The sequence below is a fragment of the Bubalus kerabau genome, chromosome 18, assembly GCF_029407905.1.
Source record: "Bubalus kerabau isolate K-KA32 ecotype Philippines breed swamp buffalo chromosome 18, PCC_UOA_SB_1v2, whole genome shotgun sequence".
Taxonomy (NCBI): Eukaryota; Metazoa; Chordata; class Mammalia; order Artiodactyla; family Bovidae; genus Bubalus; species Bubalus kerabau.
This window is the reverse complement of record NC_073641.1, coordinates 3,611,964-3,635,469: the sequence shown is the minus strand read 5'-3', so window position 1 is coordinate 3,635,469 and position 23,506 is coordinate 3,611,964. Positions and strand designations below refer to the sequence as shown.

Below are 23,506 nucleotides of genomic sequence, written 5' to 3'. Positions count from 1 at the left end.
AGAATGCAGAAGGGGAAAGGAGCACTCCGGGAGCAACAGAGCAGTTCCCTCGCGCTGGCACAAGTGTGGGAGTTAAGGGGCACCGGGGAAAGGCATAGCCTGGACTGGGTGCCCAAGAGCCATGCTGAGCAGCTGGGCCTTCATCCTGGGAAACTGTGGGGCCAATGATGCTTTATCTCCACGAGAAGTGCTACTTCAGAAGACCAAGTTGGCCAGTGTGAAGAACTGGAACAGAGCGAGAAAGAAGGGAGTGTGTCTTATTAGAAGCTGTAGCGACGGCAGCGGCGAGAGATAGTCACGGCCGGACCCGGGCCGGTGGCCCCAGTGGGAGAGAGAAGCACTTTCGTCTGAGAGGTCTGTAGACCAGAACGAGCAGGATATGGAGAAGAGCTGCATGTGGAAGACGATGACTCTCTGTCCTTCCAAAGCCCTTTAGAATCTCCTTGTCTCCATTCTGCATTGTCTTCTCTAAGACCTGCTATTTCATAAGCACCAACATTCAAATAAACAGAAAATTTTCCTGATTTCACAGGTTTTTATGGTTCAGTCACCAGAATTGAACAGCTTGATCCCAAAGATAGCATTGCCATAATAAAACCACCAATATTTTATGCCATCTTATAGGTTTCTAAAAGTTACCACACAGGTCATCCCATTAGGTTCCACGGTCTAGGCAGAAAAGCAGCTAGGTTTAAGGTGCTCATTATGACCTTTAGAATATTTGATGCCTAAATAGCAATTTAAGGTATTAATAGTGTAGGAGTATTTAAGTATATTCTATTTAAGTATATTTAAGTAATAGTTAAGTATATTCTATTTAAGATCAGGGACTCTAGCAATGGCACCCCTCGGGTTCAAGTTCTAGCTCTTTCAACAAATAAGCTGTGGTTACAGGCAAGCTACATTACCTTTCTATGCTCGTTATTTCATTTGTAAAATATGAGTACCTGATGCAGATTAAGTGAGGTGAAGCACATATGGTGACTTAACTTTCTGCCTGGAACACCGATGTCTTCTCAATAAATGAGAGCTTTAGTGTACACATCATTTTTTAATGAAGTGTTAGGTCACCAAGTGAAGGTCAAGAGTCAACTGACCACTTCCGGCCGAGCCCCCCACCTCCTCAGGTCCTGGACTGCCCTCAGACGTGTTCTCCACGGGATGGGCTTGATGTGGGTGGGGCTGGCACTGCCGCCATGCCCCTGCACAGGCCACCTGAGTCGCTAGGCTCGCAGGTGGCAGAGAGTAATCAAGCAGATGGGCCATTTGTCATTTGGAAAGAGAAGTCAGAGCTTTGAAATTCTGGCTCTCTGATGACTCAGGTGCTTTCTGAGGGATGTTTTCCACTTTTGTTTTTTCCTTTTTGAATAAACTGCTCTGAAATTCTGGAGCTAGCCTCATCTCAACTGCATTTACCTGTATTTAATCACTCAGTAGACTCTGCGAAAACTGGGGTAATTAGGCCCAAAATATATCACCAAGAGGCTTATTTTAACTACCTAAAATAAAGCTAGATTCTAATTTCAACAAAATTATCAGATCATTTCCCTTCCAAGAACTTCTGGTGGTGCTCAGGATTCCTGATTCTCCCTGTGGGATTGTCCAGCCTCTGCGGTGGGAGGCCAGAGGCTGGGCACAGCCTTTTCTAGAGCAGTCAGCAGCAGGACTCATCAGCCAGAGAGGGGTTCTCTGATGCCCCCTCACCTGCACAGGTGAACTTGGACATTTTCCCCCACACTTTGAGACCTGGGGGACAACGCAAGGTACCCACGGTCTGATGTCAGAGGCCCCTTGGTTCACATCCCATCCTGCTACTAGCCATGTGACTTTTAACTATGATGCTTCCATCTTTCGAAGCTCAGTCAGTCTATTCTCCTGACCAATGGAAGAGGGTCACACTTACCTGTGAGCCTCAAAAATGAACGCCATTGCACAAGAGGGATTTTCAGTTAACCTTTCTTATATTTTAGCAATCTCTGGAGATTACAGTCAGTGTAATAATAAACTACCTTGCTGCAGTTTAATTGGTAGCAAGATCTCTTTCTAATGATATCATACAATCATGGTGCATCTTACACTGGATAAAATATGACTGTAGCACATAGAAACCATTCCCTGGTAAAAATGCACACCCTTAGATTACTGGCTTTTTCCATTGCGTGTTCGCTCTTACACTACAACCTTCTTAAAGAGCTAAGAATATGTGAAAGGGAATATTGGTTATAAAGGAGCTTTTGGATTAAGCCAGAAAACGCCAATTACTTCAGTCAATACATAATATTTGCAAGAATCTTGTACACATTGCTGTTCTCTAATCTTATGCTTGTAACAGACATCACAGATCAATTCAGCACTTCTTCCCACTGAGCCAAGATGTAGCCTGAGAATTTTTTTCAACACAGTACAACAGGCAGCCATTGCCAACCCACCAGAGCTGGCACATACAGTGAAATCTATTTTCTGCCCCTGACTCAGGGCCTCAGAAGGCAGGGAAAGAGAGAAAGAGGATGGGCATTGGCCAAATTAGGAAACTTAGATATTTGACAAAGATCTCAAAAAATAATACAGTTCCCTGTGCCAGGTCTAGAGTGTGGAAACTTTCTCCTACTCGCCCTTATCCAAAACGTCCTTTCTACCAAACCACGCTGCCTTTCTCAGCATCAAAGTCAAAATCTTTGGTCATTTCAGTAAATCAACATTTATCTGACAGATTAGACTCTGGCAAAGAGAGGAAGAGAGAGAAGCAGCCATGTAAAAGTTTGTTTTTCTTTTTGTAAAAATTTCCTTTTGCTCATTTGTTACCATCAACATTTCATTGTTCAGGCAGATGGTCTACAGAGGAAAATCAGGAATGGCTATTTCCAGCAAATGATAATTACAATGTGCTGCACACAAGAATCAATCCATCCTAGCTAGGGTTTCTGTAATTTTAATAGCCAACACCTTTTATTGCAACGTGTCTACTCCTACAAATAAGAAAAAAAAGTCATTATTTAACCCCACATAGTGACACAAGAGCAACTCAGCCTACGCCCAGTCAAGGCATCTTGGGATTTCAGAACTAGATGCTTCTGGTTTTTGTCATAAAATTGATTGTTTAATATTCCCAAGTAATGGAAACCAGCCAATAAAAATCATATCTGGAAAATTTAAAGTGATGGTTGGAATGGCAATCTCGTCTCCTTGTCAAATTTCAATTTGAATTTAAATTGGGGCCTTCAGTGCTAATACAGAGACCCCTGACCTCTGAGTAATTACTTTCCAACATAATTTTCTTTAATTTGGATGAGATAGTTCTAAGAGTTGCTGGAAAGGCCTATTTTATGAAAATGAAGCTAAATCTCAGGAAAGACCTGTTTTATTTCTTCCTTCTAGTTCAGGCCCCTGAAGAAGGCTATGGCGATCCACTCCAGTATTCTTACCTGGGAAATTTCATGGACAGAAGACCCCAGTGCGCTACAATCCCTGGGGCTGCAAAAGAGTCAGACAGGACTTAGCATCTAAAGAACAACAAGTTTAGGCACATCCCTGTTTCTAGTGAGGAGTGCTTGCTACACGCCTCTAGTACTCCCTACTCGGCACTCTCGTCACCGTAGTTACAGCAGCGGACCCAAGAGTCACCGAGACTAACGACACAGCGGGCAGCTCAGAGCTTCTGCAAGGCTCCCAGCGTCAGGCCGGAGTGAAGCGAAGTGAAAGTCTCTCCGTCGTGTCCGACTCTTTGCATGGACTCTTCGTCCATGGAATTCTCCAGGCCACAATACTGGAGTGGGTAGCCTTTCCCTTCTCCAGGGGATCTTCCCAAGCCAGGGATCAAACCTGGACTGCAGGCAGATTCTTTTACCAACTGAGCCACCAGGGAAGCCCAGCATCAGGCCTGGGCAGGGCAAGGAAAGTCTGAACAGGCAATTCTTTACACTCTACCCACACTTCCTGAAATGTGGGTTCCTGGTAATCAGAAAAAGTGTTCCCTGAAAAAGGAAAGGCAATCTAAATTGAGAGAAAAGGATATACAAAAATATGAAGGTATACTATAGCACCATACTTTCAGGGAGTATTTCACTCATTCCTTTGCTCAACAAATATTTATTGAGCACCCACAGTAAACCAGGTACCCTGCTAGGTGAGAAGGATAAAAAGGATGAGTTAAATGTGGTCCCTGTCCTCATGGCGGTCCATGGAATATAGGGGTCATGAGCACAGAAGTCAGAAAACCTCCTCGTAAATGACTAAGTGTGGCAAGCCTGATGACTGAGTGTGTCACCAGGGGTGCTGGGAGCCGAGTGGGGTGGGGAGGCACCAGGTCAGAGGTGCTGAGAACAGCAGGACTTGGCGAGTGGCTAGAAGTGGCAGCGGTGAGAGGGAGGGGCCAAGGACAGCGCCTCAGTTCTAGGAGGTCAGCTCCATAAGCTGAGATGGTGAGTGCTGGGAGTGTGGCGGAGACTCCAGGGGGTTCGTGAGGAGTTGGGATTGGGATACAGTGAGTGTGAGGTACTTGAGAGGCAGCCCATTGGAAGGCATGGTTTTCCTGCAGGCCCAGACTCATTTCTGAGCCTTTGTGCTGAGTATATAAGAGGCTCTCAGAAAATACTGCGTGAATAAACAGATGCGTACTATGTAGAAGACACACACGTGCAGGTGCTTCTCGGGCATTGCTACATTCAACTGTCACAGCACGTCTATGAAAAAGGCCTGTCATTACCCCCGTGTTACAGACAGGTCAAGTCCCAAGTCTTATGGTAAAGAGAAGAGCTACAGATGTCAACTGCACGGATGAAAATGACTTAGAAACGAAACAAAACAGGCAAAGGCAAAGATGCTCAGTACCAACAGTCGTCAGATAAACACAAATGAAAACCACAATGAGGGGCCACTAGAACTGTTACAACCCAAAGGACTGACAGTATCAAGTGCTGCTGAGGATGTAGGCGAACACGGAACACCCGTACACTGACGGGAAAGTAAAATGGCAAAAACAGGGAAAAGAGCTTGGCAGGTTTTATAAAGTTAGACACACTCTTCCCGTAGGCCCCAGCAATTCCACTCTTACATTTCTACCCGAGAGAAATTAGAGTTTGTTCACACAACATTTACATGTAAATGTTCACAGCAACAGTGCTCACAATAGCCAAAAATCATAAACAATTCAATATCTATCAACTTAAAAAGAATAAACAAAATGTAATATATTCATTGCTACTGCTAAGTCACTTCAGTCATGTCCGACTCTGTGCAACCCCATAGACGGCAGCCCACCAGGCTCCCCCATCCCTGGGATTCTCCAGGCAAGAACACTACAGTGCAATACTTTTTAGTAATTAAAAGCGATTTCATACTGAAATACCCTAAAATATAGACAAACTTCAAAAAAACTCTTCACAGAAAGAAGCCAGATACAAAGGGCCTCCAACTGTATGATTTCAGTTATATGAAATTTCCAAAAAAGGCAAATCTATAGAGACAGAAAATAGTGGTTGCTAATCTAGCTAGGGTAGGGGTAAAGCGGTAGGGGTGGGCTGGACAGTCACTGCAAACAGAACTTTTAGGGGTGAAAAAAGTATTGTAAACTAAATTATGGTTATGGTTGTACAACTATATGCATTATAAAAGCTCATCAAACTGAATACTTATAATGGTTAAATTTAAAGGTATGTAAATTACATCTTATGAAGCTGTTAAAAAAGAGAAAGATGAGAGAGCTGTGTGATTTAGAAGAATGGGGAGATCTCAACCAGGTTGATGAGGTTTGGGCAGCTTTACAGGGGAGTCTGTTTGTGCTGGACCTAGAAGACTAGGTAGGATTACAATTCCAGACAAGGCAGCATGAAAGTGAACAAGTGCCAGGCAAGTTTGGGCGACATCGGTTCAGTTCAGTTCAGATGCTCAGTCGTGTCTGACTCTTTGATACCCCAAGGACTGCAGCACGCCAGGCTGCAGCTGGGGCAATATGCCGATATCCACTTTGGCTAGATACTGTGGATGGATAAAAGTAGATGAAAAGGCTGAAAATTTTGGTTATGGCCAGATCACAGAAGCTGAGAATGGCAGACTAGTGCATTTATACCTTAATTTGGTAGACAGCAGGGAGCCACTGAACATTCTAGAGTAGGGGAGTGTCCTGGCAAACATCAACAGACCAGCAGCGTGTGCACTGGAGGGCAAGCAACCGGGACACGGCACCAAACAAAGGTCTCAGCATGACACAGGGCCAGACTCGGCTCGCCTGACTACGTTGCTAATGTGAAGGGGAGAGGCGGGAGGAGAGGGGATGACAGAGGATGAGATGGCTGGATGGCATCACCGACTCGACGGACATGAGTTTGAGTGAGCTCTGGGAGTTGGTGATGGACAGGGAAGTCTGGTGTGCTGCAGTCCGTGGGGTCACAAAGAGTTGGACACAACTGAGCGGCTGAACTCAGAGAGTTCACCCAAAGAGAAAGCAAAATAATAACAGACGCCAATTACTTGGTGCTTTCTATGGTCCAGGCACTGTTTTAAAGACTCACTGCTCTAAAAAAGAGACAGAGACTTAAGAGCCTGCTATATATGGAATGAGCCAAATAGAGTGATGATTGTCTTTAGGTCTGGCTCCAAAGAGAAGGAATAAAGATTAGGGAGGTCATAAAATGCTTATCTAAGGTGCATTAAGGGAACCACAGATGTGGAAACTTGTAACTGAATAAAAAATAATGGTGATGCTCTAAAGGTGGAAGGATGGACAAATGACAGAGGATGATGCACATGGCTCTCTGCTTCAGAAGGCAGGAGTCCCTGGGTACTGCTGGGGCCCTCCATGGATGCCACCACTCTCTTAAATGTACATACTGTGCAGTAAGGAGCCAAGCACCCACATGAGCAGACAGGACTGAATGGAGAGAAAGAAGACTGTTACACTTAGCTGCTTCGAGGCAGGGATCAAATACCTGCCCAGTGACTGTTAGAATAAACCCTCAGCACCATATGTTCTGTATCCAGGAAGCAGGACTATAGTTACTGATAGTCGACATCCCCAAACCTGGCTCATATCATACTATTTTAAAGTAGAGATCTCAAACTGGCTTTCTGAAAGCCGAATCCAGATGTTTGGGGATCATAAAATGTTTATAAATATTTTTAAGCAGCTGCCAACCCTTAAACATCAGGAAATTTCACATAAAGTATGGGAATTTTCAGCTTTTCTCGAGAAGTTGGGAGTTCTGGCAGCTGTATAGCTAATCCCACATAGTTTCAATCAATCAAAGCTGAGTAGCACTTGTCTCCATTAAATTTTAGAGTTCCTGCCTGGTGCATTTCATTTTTTCCTTCACTCATTCATTCACTCAACAAGTTTTTATCAAGTACCTACTATATTCCAGGCACTGCTGAAGGGTCTGGAGATACAAATGAACAAAACAGACAAAGATCTTTTCATTCTTCAGCTCATATTATTACAAGGAGAGCCAGCCAATAAGCAAAGAAATAAAATTATATATATATATACACACACACACACACACACACATTCACATACACCCACACATACACACACATAGATATATACAGATATATATCACTTATATAGTGATAAGTACTAAAAGAGTCCCTTGGACTGCAAGGAGATCAAACCAGTCCATCCTAAAGGAAACCAGTCCTGAATATTCATTGGAAGGACTGATGCTGAAGCTGAAACTCCAATACTTTGGTCACCTGATGCCAAGAATGGACTCATTGGAAAAGACCCCGATGCTGGGAAAGATTGAAGGCAGGAGGAGAAGGGGATGACAGAGGATGAGATGGTTGGATGGCATCAGCGACTCGATGGACACGAGTTTGAGTGAGCTCTGGGAGTTGGTGATGGACAGGGAATTCTGGTGTGCTGCAGTCCATGGGGTCACAAAGAGTTGGACACAACTGAGCAGTTGAACTGAACTGAAGTAAGAAACATGAAGGAGCAAGGTGTAGAGACAGAAAGCAGATGGACAAGTGCTGGATACTGTGGACAGAGCAGTCAGGCAGGGAAGTCTCTCTGATAAGGCGGCACCTAAGCCAAGATTTGATTAACATCAGGGTATAAGCAAGGAAGAGATAGGCTAAGCAGAGGGAATAGCTAATGGAATAATGTTTTATGTGTGGGAGAAACACATAAAAGAACCATCAAGGCGGGGAGGGCATTTCATGTTCTAGCAATGGTTTGGGTTTTATACTGAGTGAGATGGAAGACCACTAGCGAGATTGAGCAAAGGAGTGACACAGTTGGACGTGCCTTACTTACAAAATCTTCTCTCTGGTGACAGAACTTTCCACCATTTATAGATGAGGAAGTTGAGACTAAGAGAGGCTCCACTTACGTGCTACATTCATCTTGGTAGACAAGTCCTAAGCCCAAATTTATCTTAGCAACTCGAGTTAACTCTCATGTTCTCCCAACCCACGTAGGAAAAATCTGACCTTTATAATCCAAAACAAAGCAACAATTGTTGCTGGGCATTTAATATGACCGATGTTCCAGAAAATTCATCCCTTGACCCCAAACAGTTTGGAATGTTTGACAAGAGGAAAAGATCTACTTACAATCAGAATATGATCCCGCCCCATCGTGATGACTGTCCGGTTCACCGTGCGAAGCAGCTGGACCATGATTTCTTGGATGTGGTGGTAGGTGAAGGCCTATAACACAGAGACATCTGTGTGACAACCAGGACACTGTATAATGTCTGCACACCTCTTCCAAAGGACACACAACAGTGGTAAGCATGGTGATCACCACGTCCACCACCACCATTACCAGCAGCAGCAGCAGCAGCATCGCCATCAAGTTTCCTTGCCATCACCACCTGCTTGGGGCACCAGGAACTTCACTAACCACCTTAAACTTAAGTCAGTAATTAAGAACTTAAACTCTGGAATCAGAAACTTATGGTTCAGAATACTAACTCTGTCGAGAATTACTATATTATATTGGATGAGTTACCTAACTTCTCTGAACCTTGGTTTCTTCATCCGTGTAACAGGATCTAATCTGGAATAAGAGGAAATTTAATGCAGGAAACTGGTTATACAGGTGATGAAAAAGCTGAGACACCAAGGTAACTTAAGGATTAGCAATGGCAGGCAGCCTCTGTTACCTCCAGGCTGGAGTCTAGGCTGGATAGAAAGAAAGAAGGCAGTGTTTCTGTAGCTCGGACTGGGGTTAGGTAATGAAAACTGTAACTACGGGAGAGCTTGTGCAGTTGAAAGTGCTTTATCCCCTTTGGAGGAAAGAAGTCAACAATGAGCCAGGTCGTAACATTCATAGGGTTCTGCCACTTTAAATACAAGTCCCTGAACCTCGGGTAGGACTTGGTGGTGGTTTTTGAGCATGCGTTGTGGCAGGGAAGCGTTTTATGTATGTCTGCCTATGTCCATGGGTCGCTAAGCGTCAGACACGACTGAGCGACTTCACTTTCACTTTTCGCTTTCATGCATTGGAGAAGGAAATGGCAACCCACTCCAGTGTTCTTGCCTGGAGAATCCCAGGGATGGGGGAGTCTGGTGGGCTGCCGTCTGTGGGGTTGCACAGAGTCGGACACGACTGAAGTGGCTTAGCAGCAGCCTATGTCCTCAGGTCCCTTTACCAGCATAGACGTACAGCACAGAGCTTCATTCATGTATACCCAGGAGAGTAGTCGTGGCCAAGTGGAAAGGCTGTGGGATTTAAACTCACTAGCTCTGGACCTGAGTTTCGACTTTGCCCTCACCTGCTATGTGACCTCACTTATCATCTTAACCTTTCTGAGCTTCAGGTTCCTTATTTATAAACCGTGAAAGGTTTTCTAACCAGTCTTTCATGGTTGATGTGAACATAAAAGTGAAAAATGAATTCTGGAAAAATTCACTTGCCTAATTCCACTGCAGGAAAAACCGCAGGTCTGAGATAAACCCTGGACATCAGTGATTTCTGAATTGCACGTGGGTTATTCTGACAGCTAAGAACCATGACACAACACAGTGAAGTGCAAGAAATGAAGGTTTGGATTTGGGAACATCCTGTGACTCCAGGACCTAACAATAGACTGACATAAAGAAAGTGATAAAGAAATGGTGGCTGAAAAAGCAGGTGACCATTCACTCATTCATAAAGCACCTTATATATCTTTGCTGCATCCAGCGTAACTATGGTTTATCTCTTAATGTAACAAATGAATGGAAAATAGGTTCACAGTTGTGAAAGAGAGAATAAGAATACAAGAAGTGCTTATTAAAAAATGTCCTTCCCTCCCAATGGGCCTTCAGTGACTCTTGGCACCCAAAGATGAATAACCCAGAGCTTTCTTCCCCTCTCTGCCCTACGCTCACTTCTATACGCTGGCTAATCCCTGATTCCCCAGCCCCGTGGAGCTCACTGCAAGGACCTCTGCCACCAGAGCTGCCATCAGAGCATGTATTTTACAGAAACAATTCTCAGACTCCATTAAGTTCAGCCAGACCTCAGTCTCTTGCTAGGCTTGAGCTCCCCATTATCCTGCCTTTCCCCACATCTTACGTTTTCCTCCTGATGCTCAGGAGTGGGCAAGAGAACATCTGCCTTTACTTCCTGGCTACAGGTGAACGTCCCTCCTGATTTCCTTCCCCTTTGTTTCTTCAAGCCTTTTTACTGGTTTACAATCTCCTATTTCTTGCACATCGTGTGAGCATGATGCTTATAGCTTACTAAATCCTGGCACATTGCTAAACACTTTAGTTCCTCTCACAACGAGATGGATGATATTACGATCTCCGTTGTTCAGATAAGGAAACTGAAGCCAGAGAGGTCAAGTAATTTGTACAGAGACAGCCAGCTAGAAAGTCAGGGAAAAAGGATTCAAACCCAGAAGTTTGGCTGCAGAACCTTCCCCTCATCCAATCTCACCCAGACTGGCTGGAACAGGGACACAGATCTCTGGTTGTTACTTTGAAACCTCGTTAGCCTCTTCCATACATCAAAATGGACAGACTCTGCCTTCAATTGAGCCAGTTTCCAACTGCCCTCGGTGACTTCTAACCTTTTCTTTCCCTTTAAAGAAATCTTCAGTGCTTTTTTTCATTACTCCCTTATCTTCTCTGTATTCCTTTACCATTTCATCAACTTAAGCCCACTGCAAATTTATATGATAGTTTCCACTTGATGTTATTTTTTTCTAGGATTACATCTCTTCCTTTACCAATACAGATAATAAAACCTTTTTCTCTTGCCCTCCTGCCCTCTGCCTCTTTTAAATAGCCATTTTTCTTAGTCCAAAGAGCATCAATTAGACTGCTCAGGAAGTTTGGTATTTAAAAGTGGAAAACTGTCAAATTCAATTCATTTCACTCTGAAAGCTCCCGAAAGGGGAAGTTGTGTAGCAGAGTGTTTTGAGATCAGACAGATTGGGTGTGAATCTCAGTTTTGCTTATTTGAGCCTGGAGACCTTGGGTGAATTACCTTTCCTCTCTGCATTTCAGTTTTTTTTAGTTATAAGATGTGACAAACAATAGAAACCTCAAAGCACTGTACTGAAATATAAAGTCCTGCGGGAAAAGTACTAAGGGCCAACGCGCAGTAAGCCTTCAGTGCGTGGCGGCTGCAGCTCCCATTCCCCTAGGTCTGCAGCAGCATTCTGGCCCGCTTGTAGTCCCATCACGTGGCAGAAGGTGCAGTGCAAGGCAATGCACAATCTAAACTCTGAATGATATCGAAATGTCACCCAAAGAATGTACAGCGTATATGCAAATGGAAAACTTTCAAGATGATAAACCTGCGCTAAGCAGTAAAAATGCAGCCACAAATCACCCGCCGTTAATTGCTCCGCTGCCAGGCAAGGGAGGGAACCTCTAGGAACATGTCTTACAGGCTCGAACTAAACGGTGGCTTGTAATTGAAATGACAAAGTCAGTCTTCCTGTTATGGCCCTGGCAAAGAAATTAATCTTTCCAACCTAAACACACTGCAAATTGTAGTGACTTTTTTTCTTTTAATAATCATAAGCTGTGAGATCTGGAAGGAACTTGGAGTCCTTTCCTTAAATGAAATCTTATGCTTAAACCTACTATATAACATAATGAAAGGCGAGCTCAAACGGGGGTGGAGGGGCAGCCCCTGCCTTCCTGGCTCATCCTAGTCCTGATGTCAGCCCAAGACTCTGTGGAATGAGATTCAAAACTACTGATTTCCCACAGTGCTTCCAGAATTGTGACAGAGCATACCATATAGGAGACAATTTTAAGTAGTAATACACAGACACAGCATTTCCTAACTTTGAATACAATTGTGTGAAAGGTATCCCCTTCTTTCAAATTTTTCTTCAACTGTTTTGACAACACCAAGTAGAAAAATCTCTCTTTAGTGCTAATATGTCTTTAACACCCCTCTAGGTCATGCAAGATTCCTTTTTTAACAAAGAGGGAAGAACAGACAGTACACAGCAGCATCTAGCTAGAACTCAGTAATATTCCTTTATGTTTATTGTGCTTATTTTTAAAGTTAAAGCTTATTTATGGCAAGTGTCTAGGAAAAAGATCCGAAAGTTGGAAATAAAGCAAAATGAGGAGGCATGTTTTTTAAACAGAACATTTCTGACAAGCTCACATTGGAAAAGAGGGGAGTGGTCCTCTTAACATTCTCGGGAAATGTAATTTTGTTTGATTACCATCCACATCGTGGCATCTGGTCCATCACTTCATGGCAAATAGATGGGGAAACAGTGGAAACAGTGACAGACTTTATTTTTTTGGACTCCAAAAAGCACTGCAGATGGTGACTGCAGCCATGAAATTAAAAGACACTTGCTCCTTGGAAGAAAAGCTATGACCAACCTAGACAGCATATTAAAAAGCAGAGACATTACTTTGCCAACAAAGGTCCATCTAGTCAAAGCTCTGGTTTTTCCAGTAGTCATGTATGGATGTGAGAGTTGGTCTATAATGAAAGCTGAGAGCCAAAGACTTGATGCTTTTGAACTGTGGTGTTAGAGGAGACTCTTGAGAGTCCAGTCAATCCGAAAGGAAATCAGTCTTGAATAGTCTTTGGAAGGACCGATGCTGAAGCTGAAACTCCAGTACTTTGGCCACCTGATGCCAAGAACTGATTCATTTGAAAAGACCCTGATGCTGGGAAAGATTGAAGGCAGGAGGAGAAGGGAATGACAGAAGATGAGATGGTTGGATGGTATCACTGACTAAATGAACATGAGTTTGAGTAAACTCCAGGAGTTGGTGATGGACAGGGAACCCTGGCGTGCTGCAGTCCATGGGGTCACAAAGAGTTAGACACAACTGAGCAGCTGAACTGAACCATCCACAACTGATTACAGCTCTACAAGTTATGAAGGTTAACTTGTAGAAAAATAACCAAATGTGAGTTTTGTTTTTTGCTTTTTGCTGGTTTGCTAAAGGTTCTACTGATTTGTAGAATGGACAATTTTCTACAAGCATGTGTTTCCCCCCCCAAAAAAACAATAATCCTAAATACTTTTAAATCAGCTCTTTCATTGTTCAGCTGATACCCTAATTTATTACAAAACTCTGAAACTTGCTATCTAACTGCATAAGATGATATTAACAGATATTTATTTATTTGGTTGCACCATGCCTTAATCAGAGACTTCCCTGAAGGCTCAGCAAGTAAAGAATCTGCCTGCAATGCAGGAGACACAAGAGCCTTTGGTCCAATCCCTGGGTTGGGAAGATTCCCTGGAGGAGGAAAATGGCAAACCCATTCCAGTATTCTTGCCTGAGGAATTCCATGGACAGAAGACCCTGGTGGGCTACAGTCCACGGGGTTGCAGAGAGTCAGACACGACTGAGTGACTGATGCAGGCGCCATGCGTGTGATCGTCAATCTTCGCAGCAGCAAAGGGATCTTTAGTTGTGGCAAGTGAACTCTAGGTTGCAGCATGTGGGATCTCGTTCCCTGACCAGGGATGGAACCCAGGGGCCCTGCGCTGGGCGCCTTAGCCACTGGACCACCAGTGGAAGTCCCCGTCAGATGATATTTTTAACTGTTTGAGGACTCTGCATTATACAAGTGACACTGACTACTTAATGAGAGTGATATAAATTTCCTTATTTTTATCAAAGTTACAAATGTGTGTAGTTTAAAAACATTCTCCAAGGTTCAGTAAAGAAGCAAAACAACAAAACGGCAGTGCCTCATGTTCTGCTCACCAGGGGAACCTCTTTACTTCTTTTAGCTGCTGAAGTTGTTATTTCGGTATTTATGACTATGTTGCCAAAAACATGCTTGCATTAGTCCTTTCTAAACAAACGTTTTCTTCCTTTTGGTACTATCTGCAAGTTCTCCATCATATAAGACAATGATCTCACTCTCTTTCCTGTCTCTTCCCCATCAGGCCCTGCGTCCTTCCCATTTCTCCTTCCCATTCAGCTGTAGTGTATGCAGTTTTGCTTTGACCCATATTTAGCATGGGCTTCCCTGGTGGCTCACACAGTAGAGAATCCACCTGTAATGCAGGAGACCCAGGTTTGATCTCTGGGTTGGAAGATCCCCTGGAAAAGGAATGGCTACCCACTCCAGTATTCTTGCCTGAAGAATCTCATGGACAGAGGAGCCTGGCAGGCTACAGTCCATGGGGTTGCAAAGAGTTGGCCACAACTGAGTGACTGACACTTTGACATTCATATTTAGCCGTTTAAAAAGTTCTCCAAACTGTAACCAATTCCCATTTTTAGTGCCACCTGGGAAGCCCAGAGTTCTTCCTTAGTCCTCTTTAACCAATGGTGACATTTTAGTGTGGGCAACTCAAAGGCTGGTTGCCAACCCTGGGCACAGGAGTAGGGTTTGTGGTCTGGAAGCTTCACTGCAGGGTGATCTGACTAGGGAGTTACTATGAGAAGCTCAGGTATCAGTACATACAATTCTTTCTTCTGGGCTGGTCTGGGCTGGTCAGATTACACAGACAAGACTTTTCTGAGCTCTTGTCTGAAGGGTTAAGGCCTGGCTGCCAGCATTGCAGAAGCTGAGTGGGAGGAAAGTTCTGGGCCTGTGAGCTTCCAGGATGCATACTTTGTTTGAAACCTTGTTTTGAGTGAGACATCACTCCCTTCAATTTTGCCTGGTGTCTCCTAGTCCAGATACCTGCTGTTTTATCCTCTTTATAGAATGAACGTCCAGTGACCCAGCTGCTCAGAGTCAGGCTGCTTCTTTCACAGACTTGCAACCGATCCTCCTTGTTTGAACTTCTCTCCTTCATCCTACCTCCAGGGACACTCGGTATCACCATTTCCTCAAACTGTGGGGGCAATCTTTGCTTTAGACTGGATGAATTTTCAGTTTTCTGCATTGCTGGCTTATGAATCACGTCATTTATTACTTTTTCACATGATATCTATCTTCCTTTTATAAAACTCCCTTTAATATTTTTTTCAGTAGGTTTTTAACAGGGAGCAAAATATATAACTATGTTTCATCTACCATCTTTTCGAAGATGTCTACCCTAAAATTTCATGTTTAAATGTTTATAAGTGAGTGGATTTAATTAGAAGAATTACAAGTACATGGGTCAACGTTTAAATAACAAAAAAATCAGATTATATAATACAAATGTCTCAGGTTTTGAACTTCAACTTTCTTGGGAGGGTGGGTGAGTACTACAAGGTCATGTAACCAGTGACAGTCATGTCATTAACGCTAGAATGAAAAATCAGTTCTGCCGAGCAAAGTCCAACTGACTGCTCCCTCTGCTCCAGCATGCGAACAGCTTTGGCCCTTGTGTTCATGCCAAGGACAACCCCAGCTCCTCTTTTCAGTATTACGATGAAGATTATCAGGTCACAGTCACAGAGTTAAATCCAAAGACCTTCTTTGTTTAACAGAAGAGTAATAATGCATTTTCTGACTGTAACATCCATGGACACTATTGCTTTTCTCTTCTTTGTGTTCCTATATAAAAAGTCTTTCAACCTCTTTCTGATCTCGAAAGCACCACAAACACTAACCCAGAAAGAAAACATCCTACCTTGCAAGATAGGACCCACTATCACCGAAAGCACAGTCATCCTCTCTCTCTTCTCTGGCTCCTAGCGGTGATGTGATTTTCTCATGAGTTTAATTCTGGGTTTAATGCTGTTTTCTTTCCTCCTAAGAGAAGTGGTTTCCATTCTGAAAGACTTGACTTTACCACAGAAAGCTCATTGTGTGAATCAAGTGAAAGAGTCAGCTAGTGACTCAATAGACATGGGAGTCAGGATCAGTGAAGTTGGATGGGGGTCTTTGCTGCACCCCATCATCTCTGCCTCTCCTACCCATGAGTAACCCCCGCTTTTGGGCTAGGACTTGGGCAATTCCTTCTTGCGGTCATGAGTATCTTTACACTATAGGTTAGTTTTCTCTAGAGGGGAGAGTTTGAGTTGGTGGTAGAGGGAGATAATAAAGGAAAGGAAGATGTGGGTTCTCACTCTCACACCGCTGTTACCTAACAATCTCAAGGTCATCCTATAAGCTAGGAGTTGTGCATGTGGACTTGACATGCATAATCTCATTTCCTTATCTTAAAAACCCACTGAAGCCCCAGATGTGAAATACAGGGATCAGAGAGGCTTACACAGGAACAATAATTCCACTTGCTAGGGAATTATCCATCCATTGGTGGCCAAGTCTGAACCCGAGCTGACTTCTGTCTAATTCTATGCTCCTTCCACGTTACAAAGTATGATGGTGGTGCTGAGGTGGGAAGTGCTTTAAACCCTCCAAAACCTCTCTGGCAATGATTTTCAGGATTCTAAAGATACAGTCTCTCCTTGAGAGATTATAGAGCTACCACTAACTGTGTTCCTTCCTTGTGACGGTCAGTCTCACATCTTTGAGCCTCAATTTCTTCATCTGTGGCATAATGGCACCCACAATACCAGAATTACTTTGAGAATCTAATGATTCTCTGTAGATATTTCCAACACATGATTGCTAACATTTTTTGAGCTTTTACTACATATTATGCATATATTTGCTGGGAAAGATTAAAGGCAGAAGGAGAAAAGGGCAACAAAGAATAAGATTGTTGGATAGTATCACCAGTTCAATAGACATGAACTTGGGAAAACTCCAAGAGATGGTGAGGGACAGGGAAGCCTGGAGTGCTGCATCCTATAGGGTCGCAAAGAGTCGGACATGACTTGGTGACTGAACAACAGCATGCATGTATTACCTTAAGGAATTCTGAAAGCCCCTAAGAAACGAGGGAAATACTTTAATTACCCAAGATTTACAGATGAGGAAACCGAGGTTCTGGCTGTGGTCACATGTCACCTAAATACTGATCCAAACTCCAACTCAAGTCTGTTTGACCCCAGAGTCCAGGCTTGTAATTGCCACTGCCTCTGTTTTTTAGGATCACAGAAATGAATGGATGTGGCAGCATTTTGTAGACGATACATCATTCTGTAAATGTGTCCAAAGTAAATAATAACACAGACATTTGTGTGCACAGCTGTTGATAGCATATTGTATCACTTATAATATCCAAATGTAGCAAGTAAGATAATGTCCCCAAATCGGGCTTATCCACACAATAGAGTAAGGGGAACATATATACATCTTGATTTGGAAAGATATCCTTAATATATCAGTACAAGCAGACTACACAGCACCACATATGATATAAGCCAATTTATATTTTGAAAAATATTTTTCTATGTCCAAAAGTTCTGAAAAAATTAATAGGGAACCATTAACCGTGATACTCTTGAACAGGGAGGAGAGGAAGAGATATGAGGTCAAAGGGATAATTTACTTGCTAAGATTTGTTGGACATTTTCACAATAATCATGTGTAATAATAAAGAAAATAGAACTATTGCCCAATTGGAACAAAATGAGAGTCAGTCCACACACCTTGGGCTTCCTTAGTGGCTCAGATGGTAATGAATCAACCTGCAATGCAGGAGATCTGGGTTCAATCCCTGGGTCAGAAAGATCCTCTGGAGAAAGGAATGGCTACCCACTCCAGTATTCCTGCATGGACAGAGGAGCCTGGCAGGCTATGGTCCATGGGGCTGCAAAGAGTCGGACATGACTGAGCGACTAAGCTTGCACGCATGCTACACACCTAAGGAACCATATTCACAGAGGACTGAGTGGACACACACCAGGGACAGCCGTGCACTGCAGGTAGCTCTGTGTTCAGAGGTGAGGGTGCTTCCCTTCCTGGAGAGCCCCACCCTGTGCTCCTGAGGTGGCCATGGAGCCTTGGTGCTCACACGCAGAGGGCTGTTGTCAATGGTACTGAGACAGAGTGGGCAAGAAGCACTGCAAAGTCACACAGGTCAACGCTTTTGTAAAAGGCACAACTATGAAATATTTTATTCCATTAATCAAAAGCTTTTTACCTACATTTCATGGCAAGTAAAAAAATCTACTTAAAGCAACAACAAAAAAAAAGTGACAAAACTATCACCTCTCTCTCTCACACACACACACAAATACCATTGTGCCTAGAGAGAAATGTTGCTTTTATTTAGATTCTGTAAGTGGTTTTGTGGGGTTTTTATTAATACACTGGGATCTCCAACACACAGCCTAGAGTGCAAAAAACTGAACCTCCCAAAGTCTAAGGGTCGAACATCTTAATGCTGATGAATGGAGGCTGGGTGGGGCCATTTGTGAAGATGTACCTTGGAGATGCTCTACTTTCCTGTTCTTCAAAACAGAAGGAATCTACGGGGATTGTGTAAGGAGTAATGAATAAAGAACACAACTAACATCTGTTGAATTCATACTGCGTGTCAGGCAACGGGCTGTGTTCAGTCCAGTTCAGTTCAGTCGCTCAGTCGTGTCCGACTCTTTGCAACCCCATGGACCACAGCACGCCAGGCCTCCCTGTCCATCACCAACTCCCGAGCTGTGTGCTCTGTATTTATTATTTTGCTGCATCTTGACCAAAACCCTGGGGATAAGTGTTACCCTATTTTAGGATGTAAAATAAGGTCCATTCTAATCTAATTATTATTACTGTTCAATAAATGTTGAGCACTTAATATATGCCAGATACTTCTACAAGGTCTTTACAGGCACATCTCATTTAATTCACAGAATAATCTTATCAATCTACTATACTGGTTCTTCCCATGTTACAGATGAGGGAATTCAGAGGTTTATTAAACTTGCCCAGAAGCACAGAATAGGTGATGGAGCTGAATTTGAGTCTATGTCCTCTCGGTTGCAAGGCTCCTGTGTTGTGTGCACGGCTCTTTATAGAAATTTTGTATTATTTATAATACATACATGTAACAAGGAAGACAAATTAACAAGTGGCCCACCAGAAATGGGCTCCTTTAGGGTTTCCACTTTAGAAATGGGGCTTGTGAGCTATTTATAATTTTTTTAATTAACAGAAATTGTACACTAACTCATTTTCAGTATTATTACATAGTCTTATGGCAATGTCAAAATTCCTTGTTTGAATAAGAATAAGACATTGGCCAGAAAATTCAGAAAGTGCTTATATATTACCCATTTGTTTAAATAAGTATTTAAATAATTTAATTTTAATGCATTTTGCTTGTTCATGAGACAATATATTTTATGTATCCATAAGAATATGATTAAAAAATATGGTAAGAAGTGGTGAAAAACCCTGGCAGTGAAAATCTTTGCTATTTATCCAGAAAGTGATTTAAATACGGTTCTATCCCTCTGTGTCCTGATCACCCAGAGCCTTCCCCACTCCTCCATTCCTGACCACGTCTCTCTCCTCCTCCACTGGAGTCAAACACTTCCTCTCTGTTTCCCTCTGCTTTATGCCACTGCGTCACCAGCCTTCATTCACAATCCTGCAGTGGCTTTAGGCAAAGAAGGTGCCTGTGCAGACAATCCTGCAAATGATTTCTCAAATATACCTCCAACTATTTGTTGATATTTGCGGTTCCATGAATCAAATGTCATTCTTTGACTGAAGGCTAATTCTTTCCTGTTAAAATGAGGCCCTGAACAAGAGCATTAAAACACAAGACTACAAGCTCCTGTGAGGTAAAGGTCATGGTGTATGCAGTCGTACCTAATCCCCTTTCATGGCTGAAAAAACAGATGGCGAGTCCTCTGGGAGACCCTTGAGGATAAGGGCTAGACTGTCATTATTTTAGGTTCGACACTTAGCACAAATACCTGACACACAATAAGTAATCACAGTTTTAATAAGGGGATGCAGGATTCACTTCATTAATTAATTAGAAAAGCTAATATGAGATGTCACATAACTGCTGTACAGAATAAGGAGAGATTCTTAGATAAGGGGATGGAATCAGAATGTAGAATCTGGAAGCTTCTGGGCATGGACTTCCTCAATTGTATGGGCCACACAGCTTGGCTCCACGCAAATGACTAAGGGGTTCTTAGACCAGGGGAAAGAGAAATCAAAATATATACACAATCTTCTCCCCTCTTTCCAACAGTGAAAATGTCCCTAATCCTCCAGATAAAGAATATAGGTATTAGACAGCTCATTCAGTGATGATTGATCTAGTTTCCTCAGCAGGGTCTCCCCAAATCAAAACTCTACTGCCAATTTTTTTAATGGACTCTCTCCCTCCCAAATCAGGCAGGCATAAAACTGAGTTCAGAGACAGGTCTCATGAAACATCCCAGGATCTTGTGTCTCAGCCAGAATTCAGAGCCTGCACTCACTGATAAGACTTAAAGATCAATTATACCAAAAACTTTAGAAAAATTACCAACAACAGGAGGCTTTCAAATCTTACCCTTGAACCTCTGTGCTTTGCCCAGAAGGATGGAGAAAGTAGGCTAATCTTAAATACAAGAGGATTGGTCAAAAAAGAGCAATAAATCTGAGGAATGAATGTGTATCTTCTGATCTATGTGTGCAGTTATACAGACATCAATGTTGTCTTTTCAGTTAAGACTGAATATAATTAAAATTCTTCCTGGAAACTCATCTCTATAAAGAAGCAATATGGAATTTGTGCTGCTCTCCATGGTGCTGATAAAATCCTGCCTCCTAAAACAAAGGCATTCTCCTCTTCTGGAGAAGTCAGAGTTCATTCTCTCTCTCCTTCCCTCTCTCTCTTTCTCACCTCACTGTCCCCTATAGCATGTGTGTCTGTCTGTTTTCATGTTCATAAAGCTTGTATAATTTTCTTCATTGTTCCTTAATTGTAATGATGATTTTAAATATTTTTAAACTTCTATCACATATCTAATGTTTACTATCACCCCCAGTCAACTCTTCAGAAAGATAAGTCTCTTACTATCTCTCTGTGGCAAACCTACATATCTACAATCCATCTGAAAGAGGAAGGACCAGTTCATTTTTCTGATTAATTCCAAAGTTTCCAATTTGATATACAGTCTCTGGTAGCTTTCTGGAAAAGAAGAAGGTCATCTATTTCCTGGTCTCCATAATATACTCAGTGCCCGCCATGTTAAGCCATGGCTCTGATCCCTTTCTGACCAGCTGCAAGCAGAGAAGTCTTCTTTCTTCTGAATATTCAGTCCCTTTTTATTCTCAAAGAGTGAGAGAGGGGCATAATTGATTAGTATAACCAGTTCATCTTGAACTAAATGCATGTGTTTATTCTTGAAGTACATTGAGCTTTTTTCTGATAAGTGTGTAGCACTTAGAAGTAGTCTTCTGCTTCCAGTGCTTCTAGATCTGGGGTGATTTTAATCTTCCCACAGTCACAATGTGTTCATGAAACAGAATTTACCTCACCTTAGCCTTAAATTGCAACCAACTCCTTCAAGGAGTTCAGCCTTTTGGGTCTGATGCAGTTCTGTTTCTCCCGAGTCCTAACACAGCCACCCTTGGTCACCTCATCCTTCCCAGAGAGGAGGCAGAATGGCCTGAGAGTAGGCCCTACCTGTGTCTGAGACGCCCTTCTCTCCTCGTCCACCTGCCAATTTCTACTCAGCAGTCAAAAACCCAATTCAATCATCACAAAGCCTTTTCTGACTCAATCACTCTAAACTCCCATTTCACCCCACACAGGATTAGTTGTCTTTCTTTCTGGGTTCCCACAAAACCTTATTCATACTTCTCAAAACTAGGGACCCACACAGTTCAGTTTTGAATGACCAAAGTGAAGCATCTGCTTGACAAAGAGTAAGTACAGAATTTTGTTGATGTTTAGTTGCGAAGTCTTGGCTGATTCTTTTGTACCCCTTGAACCATAGCCCTCCAGGCTCCTTTGTCCATGGGATTTCCCACTTAAAATACTGGAGTTGGTTGCCATTTCCTTCTCTGGAGATCTTCCGAACCCAGGGATCAAACCCATGTCTCCTGCATTGCAGGCAGATTCTTTACCACTGAGCCACCAGAGAAGACCAAGCACAAAGCACATGAATAAATATATAAAATGAATGTATCAGTGGATAGAAGAATGGCTGGACAGATGGATGAACGGATGGGTAAATGATATTGCCTAAATTTACTTTAGGACATCCCTGGTGGCTCAGACGGTAAAGAATCTTCCTGCAATGCAGGAGACCTGGGTTTGACCCCTGGCTCAGGAAGATCCCCTGGAGAAGGGAATGGCAGCCACTCCAGCATTCTTGCCTAGACAACTCCATGGACAGAGGAGCCTGGAGGGTTATAGTCCATGGGGCTGCAAAGAGTCAGACACGACTGAGCAACTAACACACTTAAATTTATGTTGCATCTTATCAATTCAGAGTTTGATGCAAAATAACAGATGTGTTATGTATTCTCAAAGAGCAAAGATGCTGGTGATTTCTTTCCTTCTTTTTCTTTATGCAGGCACCATCTCCTCTTCTTATTTCACCTTCTAGCCTATAACCAAGAGGATGTGGTGTCATAGTTTGTCTTCTAGAATAGACTTCAAGCAGAGAAATATTTAGTCTTCTTGGGACTGTTTGAAAGTTTGGAAGATTATAACTATTCCTCTCCAATCTTCCCTGAATCATGTCATTCCTTGTCCCCAGAAATGAAAACATCACTTCTGTTCTCTAAAGACTGACTCTACTCACATAAGAAAAACTCTATTTCCACAGAAGTTCATTTCAGATTCTGTTCATCAGATTTCTAGTGCCTGTCCATAAGGTCCTTTGAGGCATAGCTGTCCTTTGTTACCTACTCACAACCACACGGGGACATGTCAAGCCAGAGGGGGACATTAAAAAATAACAACTTTGCCTGCATTTTTACATTTCTGATCCCTCACAAAAATGTATAGGAAAAATTATGGCTAACAAAAGCAACTATCTCATTATCCATTTGACACATTTATAAATTAAGCAGAGTAGTTTTTCAAGGTTATTATTTATTGCACAAATACTACCATAAGCAAAGTTCCAGCCCAGCAACATGTCTCACCTCCTCTATGGTACCTTCTCACCCTCATGCCTGAAAAATCTGTCTGCAGCCTGCAGACAATCTGCGCTCTGCTTTTTCCAGTTAATTTGGCATAGCATTTTTATTAATATATTTGATGGCCAAGGGAAGTCAGTTTTTACTTACCCCTTGAGGAGGTGTAGGGAAAAGTTTAGATTCAGACAGAGTGAATTCTGGCTTTGCTACTAACTTTCTGTGCAGCCTAAGTCTGTTTAT

General features: G+C 42.7%; 1 protein-coding gene across 3 annotated transcripts in view; it reads right to left on the bottom strand.

Moving 5' to 3' along the window:
- Positions 1-23,506, bottom strand: part of DOCK2 (dedicator of cytokinesis 2) — a 452,311-nt gene that overhangs the window by 245,627 nt on the left and 183,178 nt on the right. For all 3 annotated transcript variants that reach the window (XM_055555142.1, XM_055555143.1, XM_055555144.1), the window contains exon 27: positions 8,551-8,646. In XM_055555142.1, the coding sequence (XP_055411117.1) occupies positions 8,551-8,646 (96 nt within the window). The remainder of the gene's footprint in view (positions 1-8,550; positions 8,647-23,506) is intronic.